Here is a 20,798-nt window from a genome sequence, read left to right as displayed (position 1 = left end):
GTGTCCAACCAGACACGACGCGATAAAAAGTATCTTTTCCTTGTAGTTTTTGTCCTAACCACCCGCGACTGCGACACGTGGCAATAAGCGACATGGGGATTTGTCTTGTCACGCCGCATCCAAGACAGCATCACTGATTATAACGAGTTCTTGTATTTTATTGCGTCGCGCCGCACAGCTCGCGTCCGGTGTAGACATGATGTAAGTTAATGTAGCTTTCTGATGCTGCGTTTGAATTTTCATGCCACATTATTTGAAATTAGCGCGGGCCAAACTTTTTTTCTCTCACGGGCGTGACGGGCCGGATGTAGGACGCCTATCGAGGAACCCTGATTTAAACTAATTCATTATAAATTTTTATTTATTCAGTTGCAGGGAAAATAGCAGGTTGCCTAATAATATATCAATAAAGAGTTAAAGTTTTATTAAGCCACTGCTTAGTAAGGGATAGAAATTTTGAAAGATTTAAAGAGGGTGTCGGTTTTTAACTGTTATTTTTTATAATGTGACTTTCACACTAATTTATACATGATGGACTGTTTAAAACTAACAAATTATGATGGAATGTTTAAATAAACAATTGAATATATCTTTGTTAGGCAACATAAAGTCTATAATATAAAGGTAAACCTTTCGATCTCTGGTATGGAATTGCTCTTCTCAATCTCTTCCATGTCACTGTGTTTCAGATCAGCCCTAGAAATGCAATCAACAACAGTTTTAGGATGTTTGTGTGTCTGAATATGCGCAAACTGAACTGGATTTACCTTCATATTGTGGGACCTACCATAACAGCACCCGTGATCTTGGAGGCTGAGAAACCTAAAAAAAAAAAAAGATTACGAATAATGTACAAAAACGGATAAAATATTGATGAAATTACCATTTACTACTGAAAAAGTAAAGCGTTTACCCTGATGTTCTCTAAATGCCTCATTTCTCCCCCTGGCAGTCTGAAAAGCTGCTCTATAAAATATTGATCTAAACCGCCTGTATATGTTGCATCGTATCCTAGCAACTGATTCTGTAAAAAAAAAAACTTAAAACCCACGAACGAAAACTTCACACGAAGGTGCAAGCTATTAATTATTTTCTTGATATTAAATTTAAGAATAAAAACAGGGGGGGAATAATCATTGCCTTAATTACATGTGTTTTCTGCGAATCAAGGAATAAATTAATTTTAAAGCCAACATTTACGAACTTTTATGTTCACCCTGCGATTTAGGGGAAGTGACGTAATGCATCAGACCAGCACGAAAGAGTCCCCAACCATACGTTATTCAAATCGCTCACTTCGAGCAAACACATGAGTGATTACAACAAATCTCCAAAAACGTACGAGTGCTACAAACAAAAACGTTTCAACATACGTGAGGGCCTGTCTATGCCCGCTCACTTTTATTTTGATAGACAATACTTTTTCCTGTAGTGTCACTGTTCACATATCCTACTCTTCTTCCTGTTTTCCGACCGGAGCGGAGGTTTGTTTCTGGGTGCAAAGAAAATCACTAACATAAATATATTTTAATACACATTTGTTACGGCGAGGTAGCTAAAACGTTGTCGTATGACAAACGTCGTATAGTTATACCACAGTGTAATTTATAATGTAAAAAGGCCCATGTTGTGACGGTTACAAACAAAAACGTTTCAACATACGTGAGGGCCTGTCTATGCCCGCTCACTTTTATTTTGATAGACAATACTTTTTCCTGTAGTGTCAGTGTTCACATATCCTACTCTTCTTCTTGTTTTCTGACCGGAGCGGAGGTTTGTTTCTGGGTGCAAAGAAAATCACTAACATAAATATATTTTAATACACATTTGTTACGGCGAGGTAGCTAAAACGTTGTCGTATGACAAACGTCGTATAGTTATACCACAGTGTAATTTATAATGTAAAAAGGCCCATGTTGTGACGGTTGTAGCTCGCTTGCTAGGCTTTAGCTAGCATCGAAGCTAACCTCACTCAAAGCGCCATGGTTGCCTAAAATTAATGTAGACAATAATATTTTACTCTAAGAATTATGTAATGTGATTAAAATGATTGTTATAGCTTATTTATTGTTTGTTTCATTATAAAAAGGAATTCAAATAAATAAAAATTAGATCGCCGTCGTTAGCCAGCATTAATATAACAGAAAATCTCATATTCGTGATTTAAGCGACAGTTGCTTTTGATAACGTTCAACATTTAGTTTTGTTAAGGGGGAACATATTAATATCTTGACTATGTAACGCCTATTTTATGCCAGTTAGGTAAATATTATCTATGCAAAATCTCTGTACGAGTGTCTTTGTTTGAAATTATCAGTACTGATAGCTGTCTTTGCAATTTAGTTCTTCAGTGTAATATTATTATTTTTAAATGATAGTTCACCCCTAAAAGAAAAATTTGTCAATCGTTGACTCACCCTCATGTTATTCCAAATCCATATGACTTGCACAAAAGGAGGTGTTGTGCGAAATAATAAAAGTGACAGCATCAGCCATCATTCACTTTCAGTTGCATCTTTTTTCCGCATGATTAAGTTGAATGATGACCGCGGCTGTTATTCTGCCTAACACCTCCGTTCGTGTTCCACAAAAGTCAAGCATTAAGGTTTAGAACAACATGAGGGTGATTAAATGATGGCAGGTTATACTAGACAAGACTACCTCTGAAATTGATGAGCACCCTTTAATTTGCCCGTGTTGTAGTGCTAAATTATATTATAATAATAATCTTTTCAAAATTATGTGTAACACTGCGTGACTTTTGTAGGGAAGCATGTCTGGCACAGGGGGTGGGAAGCGCCCCACAGGAGGGGATAGTCCCCCTGGCCCTCCTGAAAAAAAGCTGAAGAAAGAGGAGAAGACGACCACCACTCTCATCGAGCCCATCCGCATTGGAGGAGTTTCTTCTACGGTTCGTTTCATGCTGCTATCAAAACAAAATGCATTGTAGCTGTCAGGTGCAGATGATATGGAATATTTTGTGTGTTTGGAATGTAGATTTTTAACATGAACATAAAAAATCACTCAAGTTAAACCTCATACACTACCTTTAAAAATGTCATATAGGTCATATAGATTTCTCAGTGTTGTTTACTCTCTTATGCTCACCAAGTCTGCATTTATTTGATCAAAAATACAGTAAATTGTGAAACATGATTATTATTATTATTATTTAAAAGAACTCCATTTAAATATATTTTAAAATGTAATTTATTCCTTTGATGGCAAAGCTGAAATTTCAGCAGCCATTACTCCAGTCTTCACTGTCACATGATTCTTCAGAGATCATTCTAATATGCTGATTTGGTGCTGAAGAAACATTTCTTATTATTATCAATGTTGAAAACCATTGAGCTGTGTAATATTTTTATGGAAACTGTGTTAATCGTATGAAACCATTTGATTACATAGACTGTTTAAATGCAAGCAAACTTCCATAATCATTATCAAAAACATACTTTGTAAAGTTCGGGTGATCAGGCCGTACTCCTCCCTTCTGCATGTCCAGAAAAACAGGTCACTTCTGTCATACCGTGTACCAGCATCAGTTAGGGGAAATGTGTGTCTCTGACTGTTGTCGTAGTTAACAGTAATCTGACAAAGCAAATCAACACTCTTATGTCAGTGTACAAGAGTAAGATGATAAATACTCCTGAAACCTTAACTAAAGCACTTAAATGATTCCAAAGTGGCCCTAATATTTATCCAATATTGATCCAAACATAATCCTTAATCAAGTTTAGATACTTGTTCATGCAGAACTTTAGCTAAATTGTAGACTGCATTTCCAGTATTATCTAAAAGGTATGAACAACATTCAGTTGCAATCACTTTACACGTTTCATGTTTAAACCTGTGATTTGGTACAATTGTATTTTCCAAAAACTCATTGTAAAAACATTTCATATTGCATGTGCTTTTACCTTTGGCCATTTGTCATCTTTAGCATCTCAGCATTAGGATTTCTGTGCCCTAGTATTTACTCATGTTGTCTGGCAGGTTTATCAATTTGTAACTAGAATTGCCAGTTGGAGTGCACCAGTTCAAATCAAATCGGATTGTAACAGTTGTAATAAATGTGCATACAAATTCCATTATGAATTCCATGTAATGAGGAAAAATTCCCTTAAGGTTTGACCCAAATTACATCACTATGGCATTCTAGACATTTATAAGTCATTGAATCCACATCACATGTTATGTTCTCAGTGTTGTTTACTCTCTTATGCTCACCAAGTCTGCATTTATTTGATCAAAAATACAGTAAATTGTGAAACATGATTATTATTATTATTATTTAAAAGAACTCCATTTAAATATATTTTAAAATGTAATTTATTCCTTTGATGGCAAAGCTGAAATTTCAGCAGCCATTACTCCAGTCTTCACTGTCACATGATTCTTCAGAGATCATTCTAATATGCTGATTTGGTGCTGAAGAAACATTTCTTATTATTATCAATGTTGAAAACCATTGAGCTGTGTAATATTTTTATGGAAACTGTGATAAATTTTTTTCAGGATTCCTTGATGAATCAAAGAGACATTTATTTGAAATAGAACATTTTTGTAACATTCTAAATGTCTTTACTGTCACAGTTTTGGTCAATGTATTGCATCCTTGCTGAATAAAATCATTAATTTATTTTAAAACAAAACTTACAGTCCCAAAACTTTGGAATAGTAGTGTATGTTTCAGTCATAACCTTGAAAACCTTTGTAGACAATATAGACGTGTTGAAGCTTCTGTAATTTTGCCCCAAATTGTCCTTTGCAGGAGGAGATGGACATGAAGGTCATTCAATTCAAGAACAAGAAGCTCTGCGAACGGCTTGAACAGAGGCAGGCTTTGGAGGATGAGTTGAGGGAGAAGATTGAGAAGTTGGAGAAGAGGCAGGCAACTGATGACACCACCCTGCTTATCGTCAACCGCTGCTGGACTCAGGTTCAGCACTCTTCTTTTCTTCCAATGCTGTACTCATTCTCCTCTATCACAGACCTCAATATTAAGCTTTTCCAGTAAAATTGATCATTTATTGTTTTTAATAGTATTGCTTTAGCATACAAAAATGAGTAGAAAAACGGGCTCATTTGAACTCTGTTCTCACAGCTTGAGGAAAATATCCATGAACTGCTACAACGTGTGGAGCCTAAGGACACCGCGGCACCTGTCCAGACCCCTGCCACCCCTCCTGTTCCAGACATTCCAGTTCCTGCTGCAGCCCCATCATCTGGTCTTGAACCTTCTGCTCCTTTGCCAGCTCCAATTGAAGGTGAGGATGGCCTCCCCCAGCCTCCACCTTCAGCTGAGGCGGTGGATGAAGAACAGCAACAACCAGTGCAAGAAAGGGAACAGATGCAGGAGCAAAAGCAGCAACAGCAGCTTCCTGACTCTGTGGAGAAGTCAGCTGATGGACCAGTGCAGGATGGAATTCCCGGTAAACATGCAAGGAGTTAGACTCCAATACACTGTATATCTACAAATATGTAAACTAATGCATTTTTAGAATTGTGCCAAAGGCCTTTTACATGCTAAAAAAAATAAACCATCAATTAGACAACAGAAGCATGTTGTAGATCAAGTGCAACAGGTTTATCAGCAAGTTTTGGTCATGTTGATAATCAAAGTTTATGTAGTTATGCTATTAATCCTGTAAAGCCTACTGTTTCATATTTGACATGCACATTTTGAAATCCTCTAAATTATCAACACGATCAAAACTTGCTGAAAAACCTGTTGTACTCAATCTACTACATGCTTCTGTTGTCTGATTGATTTATTCGAGGGATGTCTCAAGCCAATCTCAGTGATCGGGATCAGGGCCGATCAAGCGTTTTTTTTTTGTTTTTTTTTAAGTGATCACATCAGCTCTCCTTAGCCCAATCCTTATTTTACGTCAGCTGTCATGCAGGTGATGTGCAGTAGGTGGCAGTTTGCACCTTGGGTTTGCCAGCCGCCATTAAAAGGAAAAGAAGAAAATGTGTGTATGTGACGTCACGTGGGTGAATCAGTGAGGTCTGTTCTGGCGTTAGAGATTCTGTGTTTAGTGTATTTGATGCACACTTTTGTAACAATCTCTCATTCATTTGTCGTTTAGTTTTATCTGCCGTCAGATTATCTGAGACGTCGTTGTCATAACGCGGATTTGACTGATAGACTGGCGTTCTGACACCGCAAGCTTCATGCTTTCTAACCATATGTTGTAATTATTCTACTTATTGTACATAAAATACAGGAAGTTTATATCAGCAGTCCCATATTCATTATTGTGACGACACAGTCTGTTAACAATGGTTAACATTGTAACATGTTTACATCTACCAAAGTCTATAAGTTTATATAGTGTTATATAGTGCACAGAGAGTGAGTGTATCTTTTATTTATTTATTCCATGGTCTGTCTGAATACTGGATTCTGATTGGCTGGCAGGTATGCCGTAAAACCGTTTAATGCACAGGTTGATAGATAAACAAAGCCCATAGAGACCATTTGGCTGGCAAGTGAACTGTAGTCCGTTGAAAGCTTATCATTGTAGCCCCCACCCGCCATATCTTCATCATGAGGTTGGCCCCCAAGTCACTAAAAGACAAGGTTCTTCCTCATGACTCCATCCTACAGCATTTCGCCAGATCTCATTCAATATTAAGTATGAGCTAATTCACAATGTCTAATGTGCTGTATCCATCTTAAATGTGCCTAAAACCTCTACATATCCTATATCTGAAGGGGTAGCTAATTATAAAACTGTTTATTTTGGCACTCCATCCTCCCTCTGGAGGCTGTTTTCATGAATCCTAAAGCCTGAATTTTGACATTGAGCAGCATTTACTACACAGAGCCGTTGTTCACTGACAAGCTCATATTCATTATTGTGACGACACAGTCTGTTAACAATGGTTAACATTGTAACATGTTTACATCTACCAAAGTCTATAAGTTTATATAGTGTTATATAGTGCACAGAGAGTGAGTGTATCTTTTATTTATTTATTCCATGGTCTGTCTGAATACTGGATTCTGATTGGCTGGCAGGTATGCCGTAAAACCGTTTAATGCACAGGTAGTTCCAAGTCAGTTTAATCACCGTTCTATATTAATGTGCTGCTTTAATTGATGTACACTAACAAACACGCATCACTCGCACACACACACACACACAAACTTGCTGTCAACGCTTCCCCGTGATTCTCATTAATAAAATAGCCTTGATAGTAGATCGCTACATTATATTCCCCAGCAACAAGGTGGTAAAATTGCTGTTTTTGAAGTAATTGTTTGAGTGACGCGCAGACGCAGCACACAGGTACACACAACTGTCATCTCTCTCTCTCTCTCTCTCTCTCTCTCTCTCTCTCTCTCAAACGATCGATCATATAGCGGTTGGCGTTGGAGTTCTTGGTGCTGCTGTAGCCATTTTTGGTTCAAACTCACAGTAGAGGTCGTCCGATTAATCGGGCCGATTTTTGGCATTTTTAATTAAGCGGCATTGGCCGATTGTGCTGCAAAATAGGCCGATTTATAGGCAGGAGCATCTGCGGGCAGCTAAACGTTGTTGTGGAACGCCTTACCCTCTGTGGCTGCGTGAGACGGAGCAGCACTCTGCAGGAGCGCCTTGTTCACTCACAGCTTCAGCTAATGATGGCAGGGGAAAACAGACCGTTTCGAAAGCGTAATTACGTTTTACCCTACTAGAATTGATGCCGGAAATTTATCGTATTCATAAGTGCAACAAGTCATTTGCATGTAAACGTAGAAACACGTGCAATTCAGACAAAACTTCTGGGCTGATTATAACATGCACGTTAACTTTTCTCATGAAATGTGTGTTGGTCCGACAATAGCCTCCACGATGTCATCACTCGTGGCAAGTGCACTCTTAAGCAGTTATGAGCAGCAGGCTGTGTAATATGTGTGAACTCTTATTTTTGTTATCACTATGGCCTTTTGACTTAAAGCAGTGTCCAGTGTTTCCCATACATTGAGTTATTTGCGGCGGCTCGTCACAATATCACAACTGACCGCCACAAATACATTTTCCAAAAGGATTATACTTCGTTGAATAAACTGAGCACTGCACGTTTTTCCCCAGCAACCATGCGCAGACGCAGCACGCAGGTACACACTACTGTCATCTCTCTCTGTCTCTCTCTCAAACGATCGATCGATAATTCATTGAAATACATGCTATAATTCATTCAAATAAATGTGGTCTTACCACACCATTTCAACTCTGTGTATGATTTGAAGCGGGCAGAATGCTAGCGTTAACGTGTCGTAACTGTCATTTTTACCCATTCAGTCAGATATTGTGCTGCAAAGAGCAATACTAGTTTTAACTTGTCTATAACTTGGCAAATGACCATGGAATAAGCGAGATAATCAACAGCTAGCCGTGCATTAAAGGATTTTAAATGCGCTTTGCGTCGGGCGGTTCTTTGCCTCCACGTCTTGCATTTAAAATCCTTTAATGCACGGCTAGCCGTTGATTATCCCAATTAACGTTGTTGTGGAACGCCTTACCCTCTGTGGCTGCGTGAGACGGAGCAGCACTCTGCAGGAGCGCCTTGTTCACTCACAGCTTCAGCTAATGATGGCAGGGGAAAACAGACCGTTTCGAAAGCGTAATTACGTTTTACCCTACTAGAATTGATGCCGGAAAGTTATCATATTCATAAGTGCAACAAGTCATTTGCATGTGAAAGTAGAAACACATGCAATTCAGACAAAACTTCTGGGCTGATTATAACATGCACGTTAACTTTTCTCATGAAATGTGTGTTGGTCCGACAATAGCCTCCACGATGTCATCACTCGTGGCAAGTGCACTCTTAAGCAGTTATGAGCAGCAGGCTGTGTAATATGTGTGAACTCTTATTTTTGTTATCACTATGGCCTTTTGACTTAAAGCAGTGTCCAGTGTTTCCCATACATTGAGTTATTTGCGGCGGCTCGTCACAATATCACAACTGACCGCCACAAATACATTTTCCAAAAGGATTATACTTCGTTGAATAAACTGAGCACTGCACGTTTTGAAAATTAAAATGCAGCACGGGTGTTTTTATATGAATGTGTCTTTGAACAGAACCAACAGTCTTCAGAAAAGCTTCGATGTCATTTTCATTTCTTCTTTCCTGTAATGCCTGATAAAGTAGCGTTTGTGAGCGCAGCGCTTGATTACAGCCGTTACCAGGGAAACCGCTACATCCAGCTCCCAAAGCACCTCCTGCTGGCAGAGCATGAATTTGCATTTGCAAGTCTGTGTACTGGTAACAGTACTGGTGTCTGTCAAAAAACATGAACAAAAAGCATGCTTCAAAACTGTTTTTGAGAAGGTGCTTAAATTTTGAGCCATGTATTATTACCATGAATTAGACTATTACTACTACTATTACTATCTTGTACCCTGCAACAATCATTTACTCAAACTCTCTTTTATGAGATGAAGGGGGGAAAAAAAGAAAATTGGCCAAACATATCGGACGAAAAAATCGGCATCATGTATCGGCCATCAGCTGCCCTGATTTCTGAATATCGGCATCGGCCAGAGAAAAACTCATATCGGGCGACCTCTAATTCACAGAGTTGTCCCTAAGCCAATCCTGTGTTGCCTTGGCTGTGTGTTTAGGGTCATTGTCATGTTGGAGGTGGCGAGTAGACCTTTTATTGGTCGTCACAAACAACATATAACAACGTGAGCGCTTCTTGGGTTTCGCAGTCAGGTGTCGCACACTCTGCTGTCTCTCCGCCAATCACTGGAATTGCAAACAGGTGTTAATCATTATTCACTTGACCTCCTTATCACCGCTCGTCTCCAAACTCGCTCTCCTGCTGCAGCCTTTCGCCTTCCCCCGCCCCCCTCGCCACAGTCTGATTAACTGTGTATGACAAATATATGACTTAAAATACCCCTATATGTTAAAAACTAAAGAACAAAATTTAAAACAGTTAGTGTCTGACTAACTTGAGTTTGAAGATTGCGAAGTTACATCTCTCTGTCTGAAGTTCCCATTATTCTGTTAGTCGTGTTGTCGACACACACTGTCCCCTCTATGATAAGGCTTGAACCTCTCCTTGAGTTTCTCGAAGGTTGCAGACAGACATTGATCTGCGAAAACCCAAAAACAAGAGAAGAGAGACTACTCTTTTTGAAAAACAAGATTGTTTACACTTTGTTGGAATTATTTTGACTCCATTATAACTTTGATAGATAAACAAAGCCCATAGAGACCATTTGGCTGGCAAGTGAACTGTAGTCCGTTGAAAGCTTATCATTGTAGCCCCCACCCGCCATATCTTCATCATGAGGTTGGCCCCCAAGTCACTAAAAGACAAGGTTCTTATGACTCCATCCATCCTACAGCATTTCGCCAGTTTTGTTTAAGATTTGGGAGTATAAGCTAATTTACAGTGACTAATATGTGTCCATCTAGGTTTACCTAGCAACTTTACTGCTGAAGGGGTAACTAATAAGACCAAACACGTCATGCATTTAAAATCCTTTAATGCACGGCTAGCCGTTGATTATCCCTTACATATTACATTGTTATATTATATCATACAGTGCATTCAGAAAGTATTCAGACCTCCTTCACTTTTTTCAATTTTGCTATGTTGCAGCCTGATACTACAGTTGTTTAAATAAATTTTTTTCTCATTAATCTACACTCTGTACCTCATAATAACAAAGTGAAAACAGAATTTTAGAAATGTCTGTAAATTTATTCAAAAGACAAAACTGAAATATCACATTACTCAGTACTTAGTTGATGCAATTTTGGCAGCAATTACAGCCTCAAGTCTTTGGGTATGACACAACAAGCTTTGCAAGCCTGGATTGGGGGATTTTCTGCCATTCTTCTTTGCAAATATTATGAACGTGGTTTTGCGCAGCTTGCCAGTGAACAACGGCTCTGTGTAGTAAATGCTGCTCAATGTGAAAGCCCGCACGTAATGGAGATTTAACGCTGATTACAGAAGCGGCTTTACTGACAAGATGCGCATTAAATATCGCATGCGATTTATCGTGCAGCCCTATATCAGAAGAAAATCTGATAGTAAGTCCACACCTGCCTCAGCAAGATCTCTAATAAGAACTGATATTATGCACAGAAATAATAAAAACACATCTACCATGTTAGCCCTGTCGTTCCATGTTTTGCCAATATGATTTCAGTGTGATTAACTCTTTCAAATGACGATTGTCATTGTTGGTACTATGAAAGTCCAATGAAGTCCACAGACTTCCTGACATACCTTACCATTAAAGTGTGTTCTCCAATCAGAATCAGTAGTGTCTGACATTCCCATCTGGCAATGATGTCTCAAACCAATATTTAGCCTTTAAGACAGCAGTGCCTATTGATAGTAAAAATTTTGCCAACTATAACCAAAAACATCCCAATAACCCTGGCATTTCATAAAGAGTTAAAATCACAAATTCACAAAACAGCTCTGAGGGTGCAGGTTTTCCCAACTAAATAGAATAGGGTTGCCAAATTGTGTTTTGACACCACACATCCGTAAACTTCTTCCGCATTTCCTAAAATCCCTTGCCCCATATTGTTTAAAAATGAACACTTTTAAAACGCCTTAGTGACAGACACACACTGTGTATCTGTGTGACCAGAAAAGAAAGCAAGTCTATTATCCATCTGATAATTTAGAATCAATCAAATCCACAGATTTGCATCTTGGCTCTATCTTTGAGCTGTGAGTGAGGTCTTTCAGTGCGCAAATGACATCCCTGAGCAGTGAAGATTTCTGCCGTTTATGCGGTGGCAACCACTGCTGCCTGGTCAGCATGCGTTCATCTGTCTCACCTCCTAGTGAGGAAACCACTCTGCTGCCAACCTGCTCCAAAGTCCTGCACAACACCATAGGCATAACTGAAGTCCGTGTAGACGTTAGCTCTTTGCCATTTGCCAACTCACATTTTAGATCAACCAAATTAACTGAGAGCAAGACTTTCAGTCTGTTGTCCTCTCTGCCCCACCTTTCTGAAACACATCGACTTTTACAAAGCTCATCGTTCTGAAAAGCGTGGTGTGCTCTGATTGGCCAGCTATCCAGTGTGTTGTGATTGGCCGAATACCTCAAGCGTGTGGTGGAAATATTACACCCTCTACCATATTTAGAATATCAGCTTCCATGGCGGCGGCAGCAACAATACTACAGCGAGAATAAAATCTCCCCTTCTTTCTTTGCGTAAACATTTGGGCGGTGTTATGTAACTCTTCCCACACAGTGACGTAGATTTGTGGGGGCGTGTTTGAATGAGGCATTTTAGGAAGGCGTGGATGAGTCTTAACTTTTAGTAAGAATATTTCTTTGGGTTTGAGATTTTAATCTTTGCGTCTTTACAGATCTTATATATGCACAAACAGCTTGTAACACTCCAAAGACAAAGGAAAACTTGAAATCGCATCATATGACCTCTTTAAACCCAAAAATAGCTAGTAGCATTGACCAAAGCCCATTAGCAACGTTAATTACTAAAAACCATAGGTGTCATAAAAATCTCTCAAAAATAACTAATTTCACATGTCATTGAACTTTGTAAAAGTTCTTTCTCAGAGTCTGAGACAAGATGATAATTTCCCACTCAGCTGTTGTTTTTCAAGCTGATAAAAAAGGGTGCAAGATTTCAACTCCTCAAAATATAATTTACAGGTATTATTATAAATATATGGTATAAATATTTATATAATATATAAATATAGCTATTCCAGGTTTTCTTGGAGGTTTTAGACTGTAAATCAAGATTCACACTGGCTTTGAGGCTAGCTCTCTCTGCTCATGCTACATCTTTAGCAGTTATCATAATTTAACAGTGAGATTAGTGTCGGCATTGCGTCTAAACCCTTAAACTTTCAGAGTTATTTCCCCTACTGTTAGTGATGTGCTCTTATCACAAAAACAAACATCCTTAAGCTTTGTTCAAACTCTTCCCCAAAGTGAAAAATCCTTCCAAAATACCCAACTATTCTACTACTTCATCTCCTACTTACTTCGACCATCATAAACCAAACAATTAGAACTCAGAGGTCCTACTTTCAATTGATTAACCAACAAACTTTGTCTTTGCACACATTCTCTTTACCTTCACAGCACTTACTTTAGCCTTCTGACAAATATATTTCAAAACTTTTAAAAATATTTTTAACCCCCTTCAGATTTTCTATTGTCATTAGGTTAAAATGAGAACACCTTTCTGCACTCCGTATATTTAGCAACTATTAACCAAGTTTTACTGTTGGTGCTTATTGATCTTAAAAATGCTCTTACTGATGTTATGTCAAAGTTAATTATTTCATCTAGTTTAACTTCTGACCACTCCATAACTGTAGAAATGATATCATCTGACCCAGTAGCTTAGCTACCCCCACGGTATGTACCGAATTTCCATGAAATGTCAAACAGAACACACTCACTCTGCCTAGTTTATTTATTTATTAGCAAAAAAAAGGCCTTTTGTACAATTCTAACAATGTCCTCTTTCAGGTCATGTCTTTTTGCTGTGAAATTTGTACTCATTTTTATCAACTAAATGTTAGAATAACTTTTATATTGTTAGTAATATTTCAGGATGAACACTTGTTGGACTGAAGCAACTTTTTTTTAATAATCTATCAGAATTTCATCTTTGCTCAGTTTGGGCCTCTAAATAAAATTGTGGCATCTTTTTTTTCCTCCTTGAGTATGAATTCTTTATCCTCATATTATCATATTTTAAAAGCCTAACGTATCAAAACTGATACTCAGGAAACAAAGCATATGCAAATTATTTTAGATTTGAAGAAAAGATTAGATTTTTCTGTCCATAGCAGCTTTTATCATGCACATTCATATTGTTTATTGTCTTATTTTAAGCCCCTCCACCTCCACCAACTCTCAGCGAGAGCGCAAAGTCTTTCCTGGCTACTCTGGATAACAGCAGTGAGGAGGAGCTCACACTGCAGCTACAGGACAGGATGCAGTTCAGCAAGGGCGCCGTGGCCTGTATGGTCTGCATATTTGACCGTCTGCATACCACCATTGATGAGCTGTGTACCCGAGTGCAGACAGCTGGTAAAATATCATTTCATTTGGTGTGATTCTCAAAGTACAAACTGTTTGTTCCAGAAAAATGCATCCCTAGAAGTTTTAGTTTAATCACTTTGTGAACAAATGCTAAACTTGTGCACTTCGTTCTTACCAGTTTGTGAGGATGACAGTCAGCGAGAGATAATTGCTACAAACCACACACTTCTAGAGGAACATAATCGACTGCAAGATCTTGCTTACTCCCTTCAAGGGAAACACCACAAAATGTCATTGGAGGTATCTCTTTACCTAGTTTTGTTTGACTTTATTCTATTCATATTTATTAATGTTGCACTACCTTTCAGAAGTTTGGTGTCAGTATGTGTTGAAAAGAAATTGAAATGTTTATTCTGCAAGGATGCATTAACGTAAATAAAAGTAAAGACTTCGTTACAGCAGGTTTTTTTTCTTCAAATAAATGCTGTTTTTTATTTTTTATTCATCAAAAACTCCTAAAAATGTATCTAGGTTTCCATAAAAATATTACACTGCACTGTTTTCAACATAGAATCATAGTAAGAAATGTTTGTTAAGCTCAATGTCAGCATATTTGAATGATTTCTGAATGTGACACTAAAGATCGGAGTAATGGCTTTGTGAGCATAAGGGACTTATAAAATCATTAATAAAAAAAATCTTACCAACCACAAACTTTTGAACGGGAGTGTACAGTATATAAAAGCTTTTTTTCTAAGCATCAGTATAAAACTGCCTATCACATTTTTAAAGATGTATATCTTGTACCCTGAGCTGTCCTTAAGACCAGTCTTTGCTTCTACAGTATAATGAACTGATTGACAAAGTTACAAGTTCTGAGACTAAAGTGTCTGAGATGGAAACAGCTGTGGAGGATCTGCAGTGGGACATTGAAAAACTTCGAAAGAGAGAGCAGAAGCTGAATAAACACCTAGCAGAAGCTCTGGAGCAGGTCAGCTTTTCCTTCATCTCAGAAATAATACAATGAATTACATGCAATGTATTTCTTTTGAAATTCATTACCATCATAGTAGTTATGTGTTATTTGCATATCTATCAGTACTTCCTTTGAGAAAGGAAATTGTACTGCAGGATATTATACTACAAATCTTGCTGCGGCATTTACAGTTGACACAGTGTACCAGTGAAACATACAGGCAAAACATACAGTAATTTGACACGATATTATGATGCAGTGATGTTAATCTGTTTGTGATTTGAATTAGGGGGTATTACTAACAATTTTATGTATTTTGTGTTGATTTCTTGAATGTGTATTTATTTGTTTTCCCAAAACAGCTTAATTCCGGTTACCATGCCACTGGCAGTTCAGGTGGATTACCCGGTGGTCAAATCACACTAAGTATACAGAAGGTAGTAGTTCAAAAATTGTTACCTAAAACCATTTTTAATCATTTCTATATAGAGAGTTTAACAAAAATATAATTAAAATATTTGTTTATTGGAATGGTGTAGACCTTATTCCAGTCTGTTATTGTACGTCAGTTTGTCTAATAAGTATTTCTCTACTCTCAGTTTGAGTCTCTGAATGCTGAACTGGAGCAGAACCAGGAACTTGCCAACAGCCGCATGGCAGAGCTTGAGAAACTGCAGCAAGAGCTACAGGAAGCTGTTCGGGAGAGCGAGAAACTAAAGGTAGTAGAGTTTACTGAGAATACAACACCAGCTCAAAATTCCCAGTAATGACCCCAACGCATTATTTGATGAGAACAGATTTCTTTCATGTCTCAATGTTTTTCCTGTTGAAGCAGGAAGCTTTTATTTTTCATGACATATTACTGATCTCTGTATCCCTTTGTAGATTGATCTGAGGAATATACCAGAGGAAGTGTTGAAGGAGACACCAGAGTACAAGTGCCTCCAATCACAGTTCTCTCTGCTGTACAATGAGTCTCTAAGTGTGAAAACCCAGCTGGATGAGGCCAGAGCTCTGCTGCTTACAGCCAAAAACGCTCACCTGCGGCAGATAGAGCACATGGAGGTAAGAGTGATGATGGGACAGAAATAATTGCTGGTAGTTATATCTGAGTATGTTTTTTTCCCTGATAGTTTGAATGTCATTCTCTCTGTTTGTAGAGTGATGAGTTGTCTCTTCAGAAAAAGTTACGCACCGAGGTCATTCAGCTAGAGGACACACTGGCCCAGGTGCGCAAGGAGTACGAAATGCTACGGATCGAGTTCGAACAGAATCTTGCAGCCAATGAGCAAGCAGGTAACGTCACGCATACAAGAGATTTTATTTGATCCGTTTTGGTTGTCATGACTTTAGGTTTAGGTGGGATTCCTTAGTGGTGAATTTCCCAAAGCCAATTTGTTTTAAAGTAACCATGGTTACAGCGAGGAAATCTACGGGGGTGGTGTATCCTGTCATCCCTTCTCTCATTGTTCATTGTTTTGGCTGGGGTTTACTTTTAACTAAGCATCATAAACCGAGATGTCTGTCATTGTGCCATTTGAATGACTATCAGCATCACAATCTCTCTCTTTCAGTATTACCTCTCTTATTCATTCCAGGGCCAATAAACAGAGAAATGAGACACTTAATCAGCAGTCTTCAAAACCATAATCATCAGCTGAAAGGTGATGTGCAGAGATATAAGAGGAAACTTCGTGAGACACAGATGGAAATAAACAAGGTATTGCTCATGCTGGTCTCCGTTGACAGTTTTTTTTTTATTTCCCATGATAACGGAATTTACAGATTTGAACTTTTTTTTTTACATTTTACTTGCTAATCTACCATTAACAACATGTCTGATATTGCATATGTGGGCTGTTTCTTTCTTGAAAATTGTTGAATTTTAACTAAATATTTTTCACTTTGAAATGTAACTCTTTTTGTTTTTTTCAGTTGAAGTGCCAGAGTGGAGAGGCAGGTGCACTGATGTTGGAAGAAAGCGTGGGTGACGGAGGACTGGAGGTTAAGAAAGAGGAAGATGAGGACCAGGAGGAGGAGGAAGAGAGGAGGAGAGAGCTAGAAAGGCAACGGGCACGGGAGAGAGAGAGGGAGGCAGAGAGAGAGAGGGAGCGAGAAAGAGAGCGGGAGAGACAGCGCAGTGAGGAGCTGAAGAGGAAGGACTCTGACACACTGAAGATGCTTAGAGGAGAGCTTAAGTACGTCTCAGCCTACAACATGATTCTCAGTGCTACTTGACTTCCTAAAATAATGTCTGCTCTTTTCTCAATCATGCTGAATCTAAATGTATGATCATAGTTAATCTGCCCTGGTCCCAAAAATATTTGGATACTGTGAAGTCCTGCTTAATAATTCACTGCATTACATAAACTATCAAAGCAAGTGACATTTTTATTAAAGTATATATACAAGTTATTATATATATTATCGAAATCTGTATATATATATGTGTGTGTATATATGTATGTGTGTATATATATGAAGAGTTTGGTTCCAAAACACTATAAATCCATTTTGATTAATTTGAGTAAAAATGTGTTTTCTTTACCAAGAAATTGGCAAGATGAAAACCACTATTTTCTGTTTCAAACTTTAACATAGCATCTTTAGGTTATAATAACATTAAAAATTCAAATCCAGATTTTGATTTTCAAAGATTTATTATAAAAACTGGTTATTTTTTTCCCAAAATGCAATAAATCCATGACAGATTTCGATGGCTTACGTTTCTTCCCCACCGCAGAAACCACCACAGGTTCATCAATGCCATCAAAATTCTTCATTTTTTTGTTTGTTTGTTGATTACAAAGTAGATGAGGAAAACTAGGATGCCGGGTGTGTTCAAAGTGCCGCCATTACTGTTTACAATGCGTGGAATGGTGCGCTGTGATTGGTTGAGCGGATGTATTGCATTCTGCAGAGAAGGGAGACTGGCGTTTGTCGAGGTTTGGAAAAGATAGGGGGAAAACATGACAGAATAACACGGCGGATATCGCATTTTGCGTAAAATTAAAAATTGACTTTTCAATACCGACCAGATACAATACTGATTTTGGCGGGAACTAAATTTTAAAAGAAAATGGCGTTTATCGCATTTTGGAACCAAACTCTTCATATATATATATATACATACAGCAGGCAAAATAAGTATTGAACACATCACCATTTTTCTCAGTAAATATATTTCTAAAGGTGCTGTTGACATGAAATTTTCACTAGATGTCGGTAACAACCCAAGTCATCCATACATGCAAAGAAAACAATACAAGTTCAGAAATTAAGTTCTGTGTTATAAAATGGAATGACTCATGGAAAAAGTATTGGACATGCTTACTGAAATGTATTTAATACTTAAAGCCTTTGTTGGTAATGACAGCTTCAAGACGCCTCCTGTATGGAGAAACTAGTCGTATGCATTGCTCAGGTGTGATTTTGGCCCATTCTTCCACACAAACAGTCTTCAATTTGACCTCCAAACATGGTGTGTATTATGGCATCCAAAGAGTACAATTTTTGTCTCATCTGACCAGACTATATTCTCCCAGTATTTCACAGGCTTGTCTAAATGTTGTGCAGCAAACTTTAAACGAGCTTCAACATGCTTTTTCTTCAGCAATAGAGCCTTGTGTGGTGAGCGTGCATACAGGCCACGGCAGTTGAGTGCATTACTTATTGTTTACTTTGAAACAATTGTACCTGCTAATTCCAGGTCTTTCTGAAGATCTCCACAAGTGATCCTTGGCTCTTGAACAACTCTTCTGATAATTATTTTCACTCCTCTGTCAGAAATCTTGCGAGGAGCACCTGGTCGTGGCCAGTTTATGGTGAAATGATGTTCTTTCCACTTCCGGATTATGGCCCCAACAGTGCTCACTGGAACATTCAGAAGTATAGAAATCCTTCTGTAACCAATGCCATCAGTATGTTTTGCAACAATAAGGTTGCGAAGGTCTTGAGAAAGCTCTTTGCTTTTACCCATCATGAAATGTTTCTTGTGTGACACGTTGGTCATGAGACACCTTTTGATAGGCCATCAGTTGGGACTGAACAAACTAATATTAATTTCCACTGACAAGGGGCAGGATTGCTTTCTAATTACTGATAGATTTCAGCTGGTGTCTTGGCTTTCCATGCCCTTTCTTCATGTGTTCAATACTTTTTCCCTGTGTCATTCTACTTTATTACACAGAACTTAATTTCTGAACTTTTTTGTTTTGCTTTCTTTGTATGTATGGATTACTTGGATTGTTACCGACATCTGGTGAAAATTTCATGTCAACAGCACCTTTAGAAATATTTACAAAAAAAATGGTGATGTGTTCAATACTTATTTTACCCCCTGTATGTATATATATATATATATATATATGTATGTGTGTGTATGTATGTATATATATAAATATGTATATAATTTTTTCCCCACAAAACATTATATATATATATATATATATATATATATATAAAACACCCCATATTGTTTAGCATTTAATGAACTTCACATCTGAGTCACCTCTCCCACACATCATTTGTGTCATGCCAACAGAAAAGCACAGGAGTCTCAGAAGGAAATGAAACTACTGCTAGACATGTACAAATCAGCCCCAAAGGAGCAGCGAGATAAAGTGCAACTTATGGCCGCAGAAAAGAAGTCCAAAGCAGAAGTATGTGAACCCACAAAGATTTGCTGTATTTCTGTGTGGCAAAACCATTAACATGCAATTCACTTGGGGTGGTCATTCTTTTAATGCTAATGTCAACATTGTCTGGCAGGTGGAAGAGTTGAGGCAGCGAGTGCGGGAACTGGAGGAGAGGGAAAGAAAGGAAAGCAAAAAGCTGGCAGATGAAGATGCTCTCCGCAAGATCCGTGTGGCTGAGGAGACCATCGAACACTTGCAGAAAAAACTAGCTGCTACTAAACAGGTGTCTAGTTGAACAGAATTATTGTCAACATTTGTGTCAGAACCAGTCTAGATCAATAGCCTCTGTAGCAGATTAACTAATAATTATAAACTGATGGACCTTTCAGGAGGAAGAGGCTCTGCTGAGTGAGATGGATGTGACGGGACAGGCTTTTGAAGACATGCAGGAGCAGAACAGCAGACTCATGCAGCAGCTCAGAGAGAAAGATGATGCCAACTTCAAACTAATGAGTGAGAGAATCAAATCCAACCAGATTTACAAGCTTCTGCGGGAGGAGAAAGAGGAATTGGCAGACCAAGTGCTTACTTTCAAAACCCAGGTGCACACACACACAAAAAAAACATTTCTCATACAGTCACCATGCACCCACACGTGAATTAATGAATGTGCAAAACAAACATTTTGATCTACTTATGATCTAATTATGATCTACTAGTCAGTGGGTTTTAGTTGACTATGGCTACACCTGAAAGGTTAGGCTGACTTGTTGCTTCACCATCCAATCAGACAGTGACTTTGCGGGCAGCGTTTGCACACAAAGGTACCTCACAAAACTGATTTTGGACAGGCTTCTACGGTATTTATGATCGGTATTTTAATGATCTGCAACGAAATAGAGAGTGCTAGGGCTGTCAAAAAGGCTGAAAAACTAAATGAGATTTTTGTACTTAAATATTATCAATATTCGAATTATATTCGAATTTAAAATGCAAAATTTCAGTTAGGGTGAAAAAAAGCTTTTGGCTTCTCTCCTGAGGCCACAAGAGGGCGCATCGAGCAGAATATTACTAATGCACATTTATTCAAAGCAATAAAATAACATGACTATCTGTGAAAAAAAGTGCTTAATGTTTAAAATAATGTTTATAAACCAATTAT

At 38.1% G+C, this 20,798-nt stretch overlaps 2 protein-coding genes across 4 annotated transcripts in view; one reads left to right on the top strand and one right to left on the bottom strand.

Moving 5' to 3' along the window:
- The window catches only part of LOC107754089 (coiled-coil domain-containing protein 189-like), a 4,622-nt gene extending 3,434 nt beyond the window's left edge, over positions 1-1,188 (bottom strand). Inside the window, exons 1-4 of one of the 2 annotated variants that reach the window (XM_016570406.1) lie at positions 1,150-1,188; positions 914-1,024; positions 788-822; positions 631-696 (exon numbers count right to left, since the gene is read on the bottom strand). In XM_016570406.1, coding sequence (XP_016425892.1) covers positions 631-696; positions 788-822; positions 914-937 — 125 coding nt within the window. In that variant the 5' untranslated portion in view covers positions 938-1,024; positions 1,150-1,188. Of the gene's footprint in view, positions 1-630; positions 697-767; positions 823-913; positions 1,025-1,149 lie in introns of those variants that run through there. The other variant, XM_016570407.1, reaches the window with a different exon arrangement.
- Positions 1,189-1,454: 266 nt separating this feature from the next.
- The window catches only part of LOC107754088 (E3 ubiquitin-protein ligase BRE1B-like), a 23,276-nt gene continuing 3,932 nt past the window's right edge, over positions 1,455-20,798 (top strand). The window contains exons 1-16 of one of the 2 annotated variants that reach the window (XM_016570403.1): positions 1,455-1,484; positions 2,768-2,911; positions 4,778-4,945; positions 5,111-5,438; positions 13,874-14,071; positions 14,202-14,323; positions 14,868-15,014; positions 15,362-15,436; positions 15,599-15,718; positions 15,885-16,064; positions 16,160-16,295; positions 16,598-16,719; positions 16,935-17,197; positions 19,543-19,660; positions 19,770-19,919; positions 20,026-20,238. In XM_016570403.1, the coding sequence (XP_016425889.1) occupies positions 2,774-2,911; positions 4,778-4,945; positions 5,111-5,438; positions 13,874-14,071; positions 14,202-14,323; positions 14,868-15,014; positions 15,362-15,436; positions 15,599-15,718; positions 15,885-16,064; positions 16,160-16,295; positions 16,598-16,719; positions 16,935-17,197; positions 19,543-19,660; positions 19,770-19,919; positions 20,026-20,238 (2,478 nt within the window). In that variant the 5' untranslated portion in view covers positions 1,455-1,484; positions 2,768-2,773. Of the gene's footprint in view, positions 1,485-1,759; positions 1,774-2,767; positions 2,912-4,777; positions 4,946-5,110; positions 5,439-13,873; positions 14,072-14,201; positions 14,324-14,867; positions 15,015-15,361; positions 15,437-15,598; positions 15,719-15,884; positions 16,065-16,159; positions 16,296-16,597; positions 16,720-16,934; positions 17,198-19,542; positions 19,661-19,769; positions 19,920-20,025; positions 20,239-20,798 lie in introns of those variants that run through there. The other variant, XM_016570404.1, reaches the window with a different exon arrangement.

This window comes from Sinocyclocheilus rhinocerous, unplaced genomic scaffold (genome assembly GCF_001515625.1).
Source record: "Sinocyclocheilus rhinocerous isolate Xijiao unplaced genomic scaffold, SAMN03320098_v1.1 scaffold502, whole genome shotgun sequence".
NCBI classification, from domain to species: Eukaryota; Metazoa; Chordata; class Actinopteri; order Cypriniformes; family Cyprinidae; genus Sinocyclocheilus; species Sinocyclocheilus rhinocerous.
The sequence above is the reverse complement of the archived record's forward strand: the minus strand, read 5'-3'. Positions and strand labels throughout refer to the sequence as shown.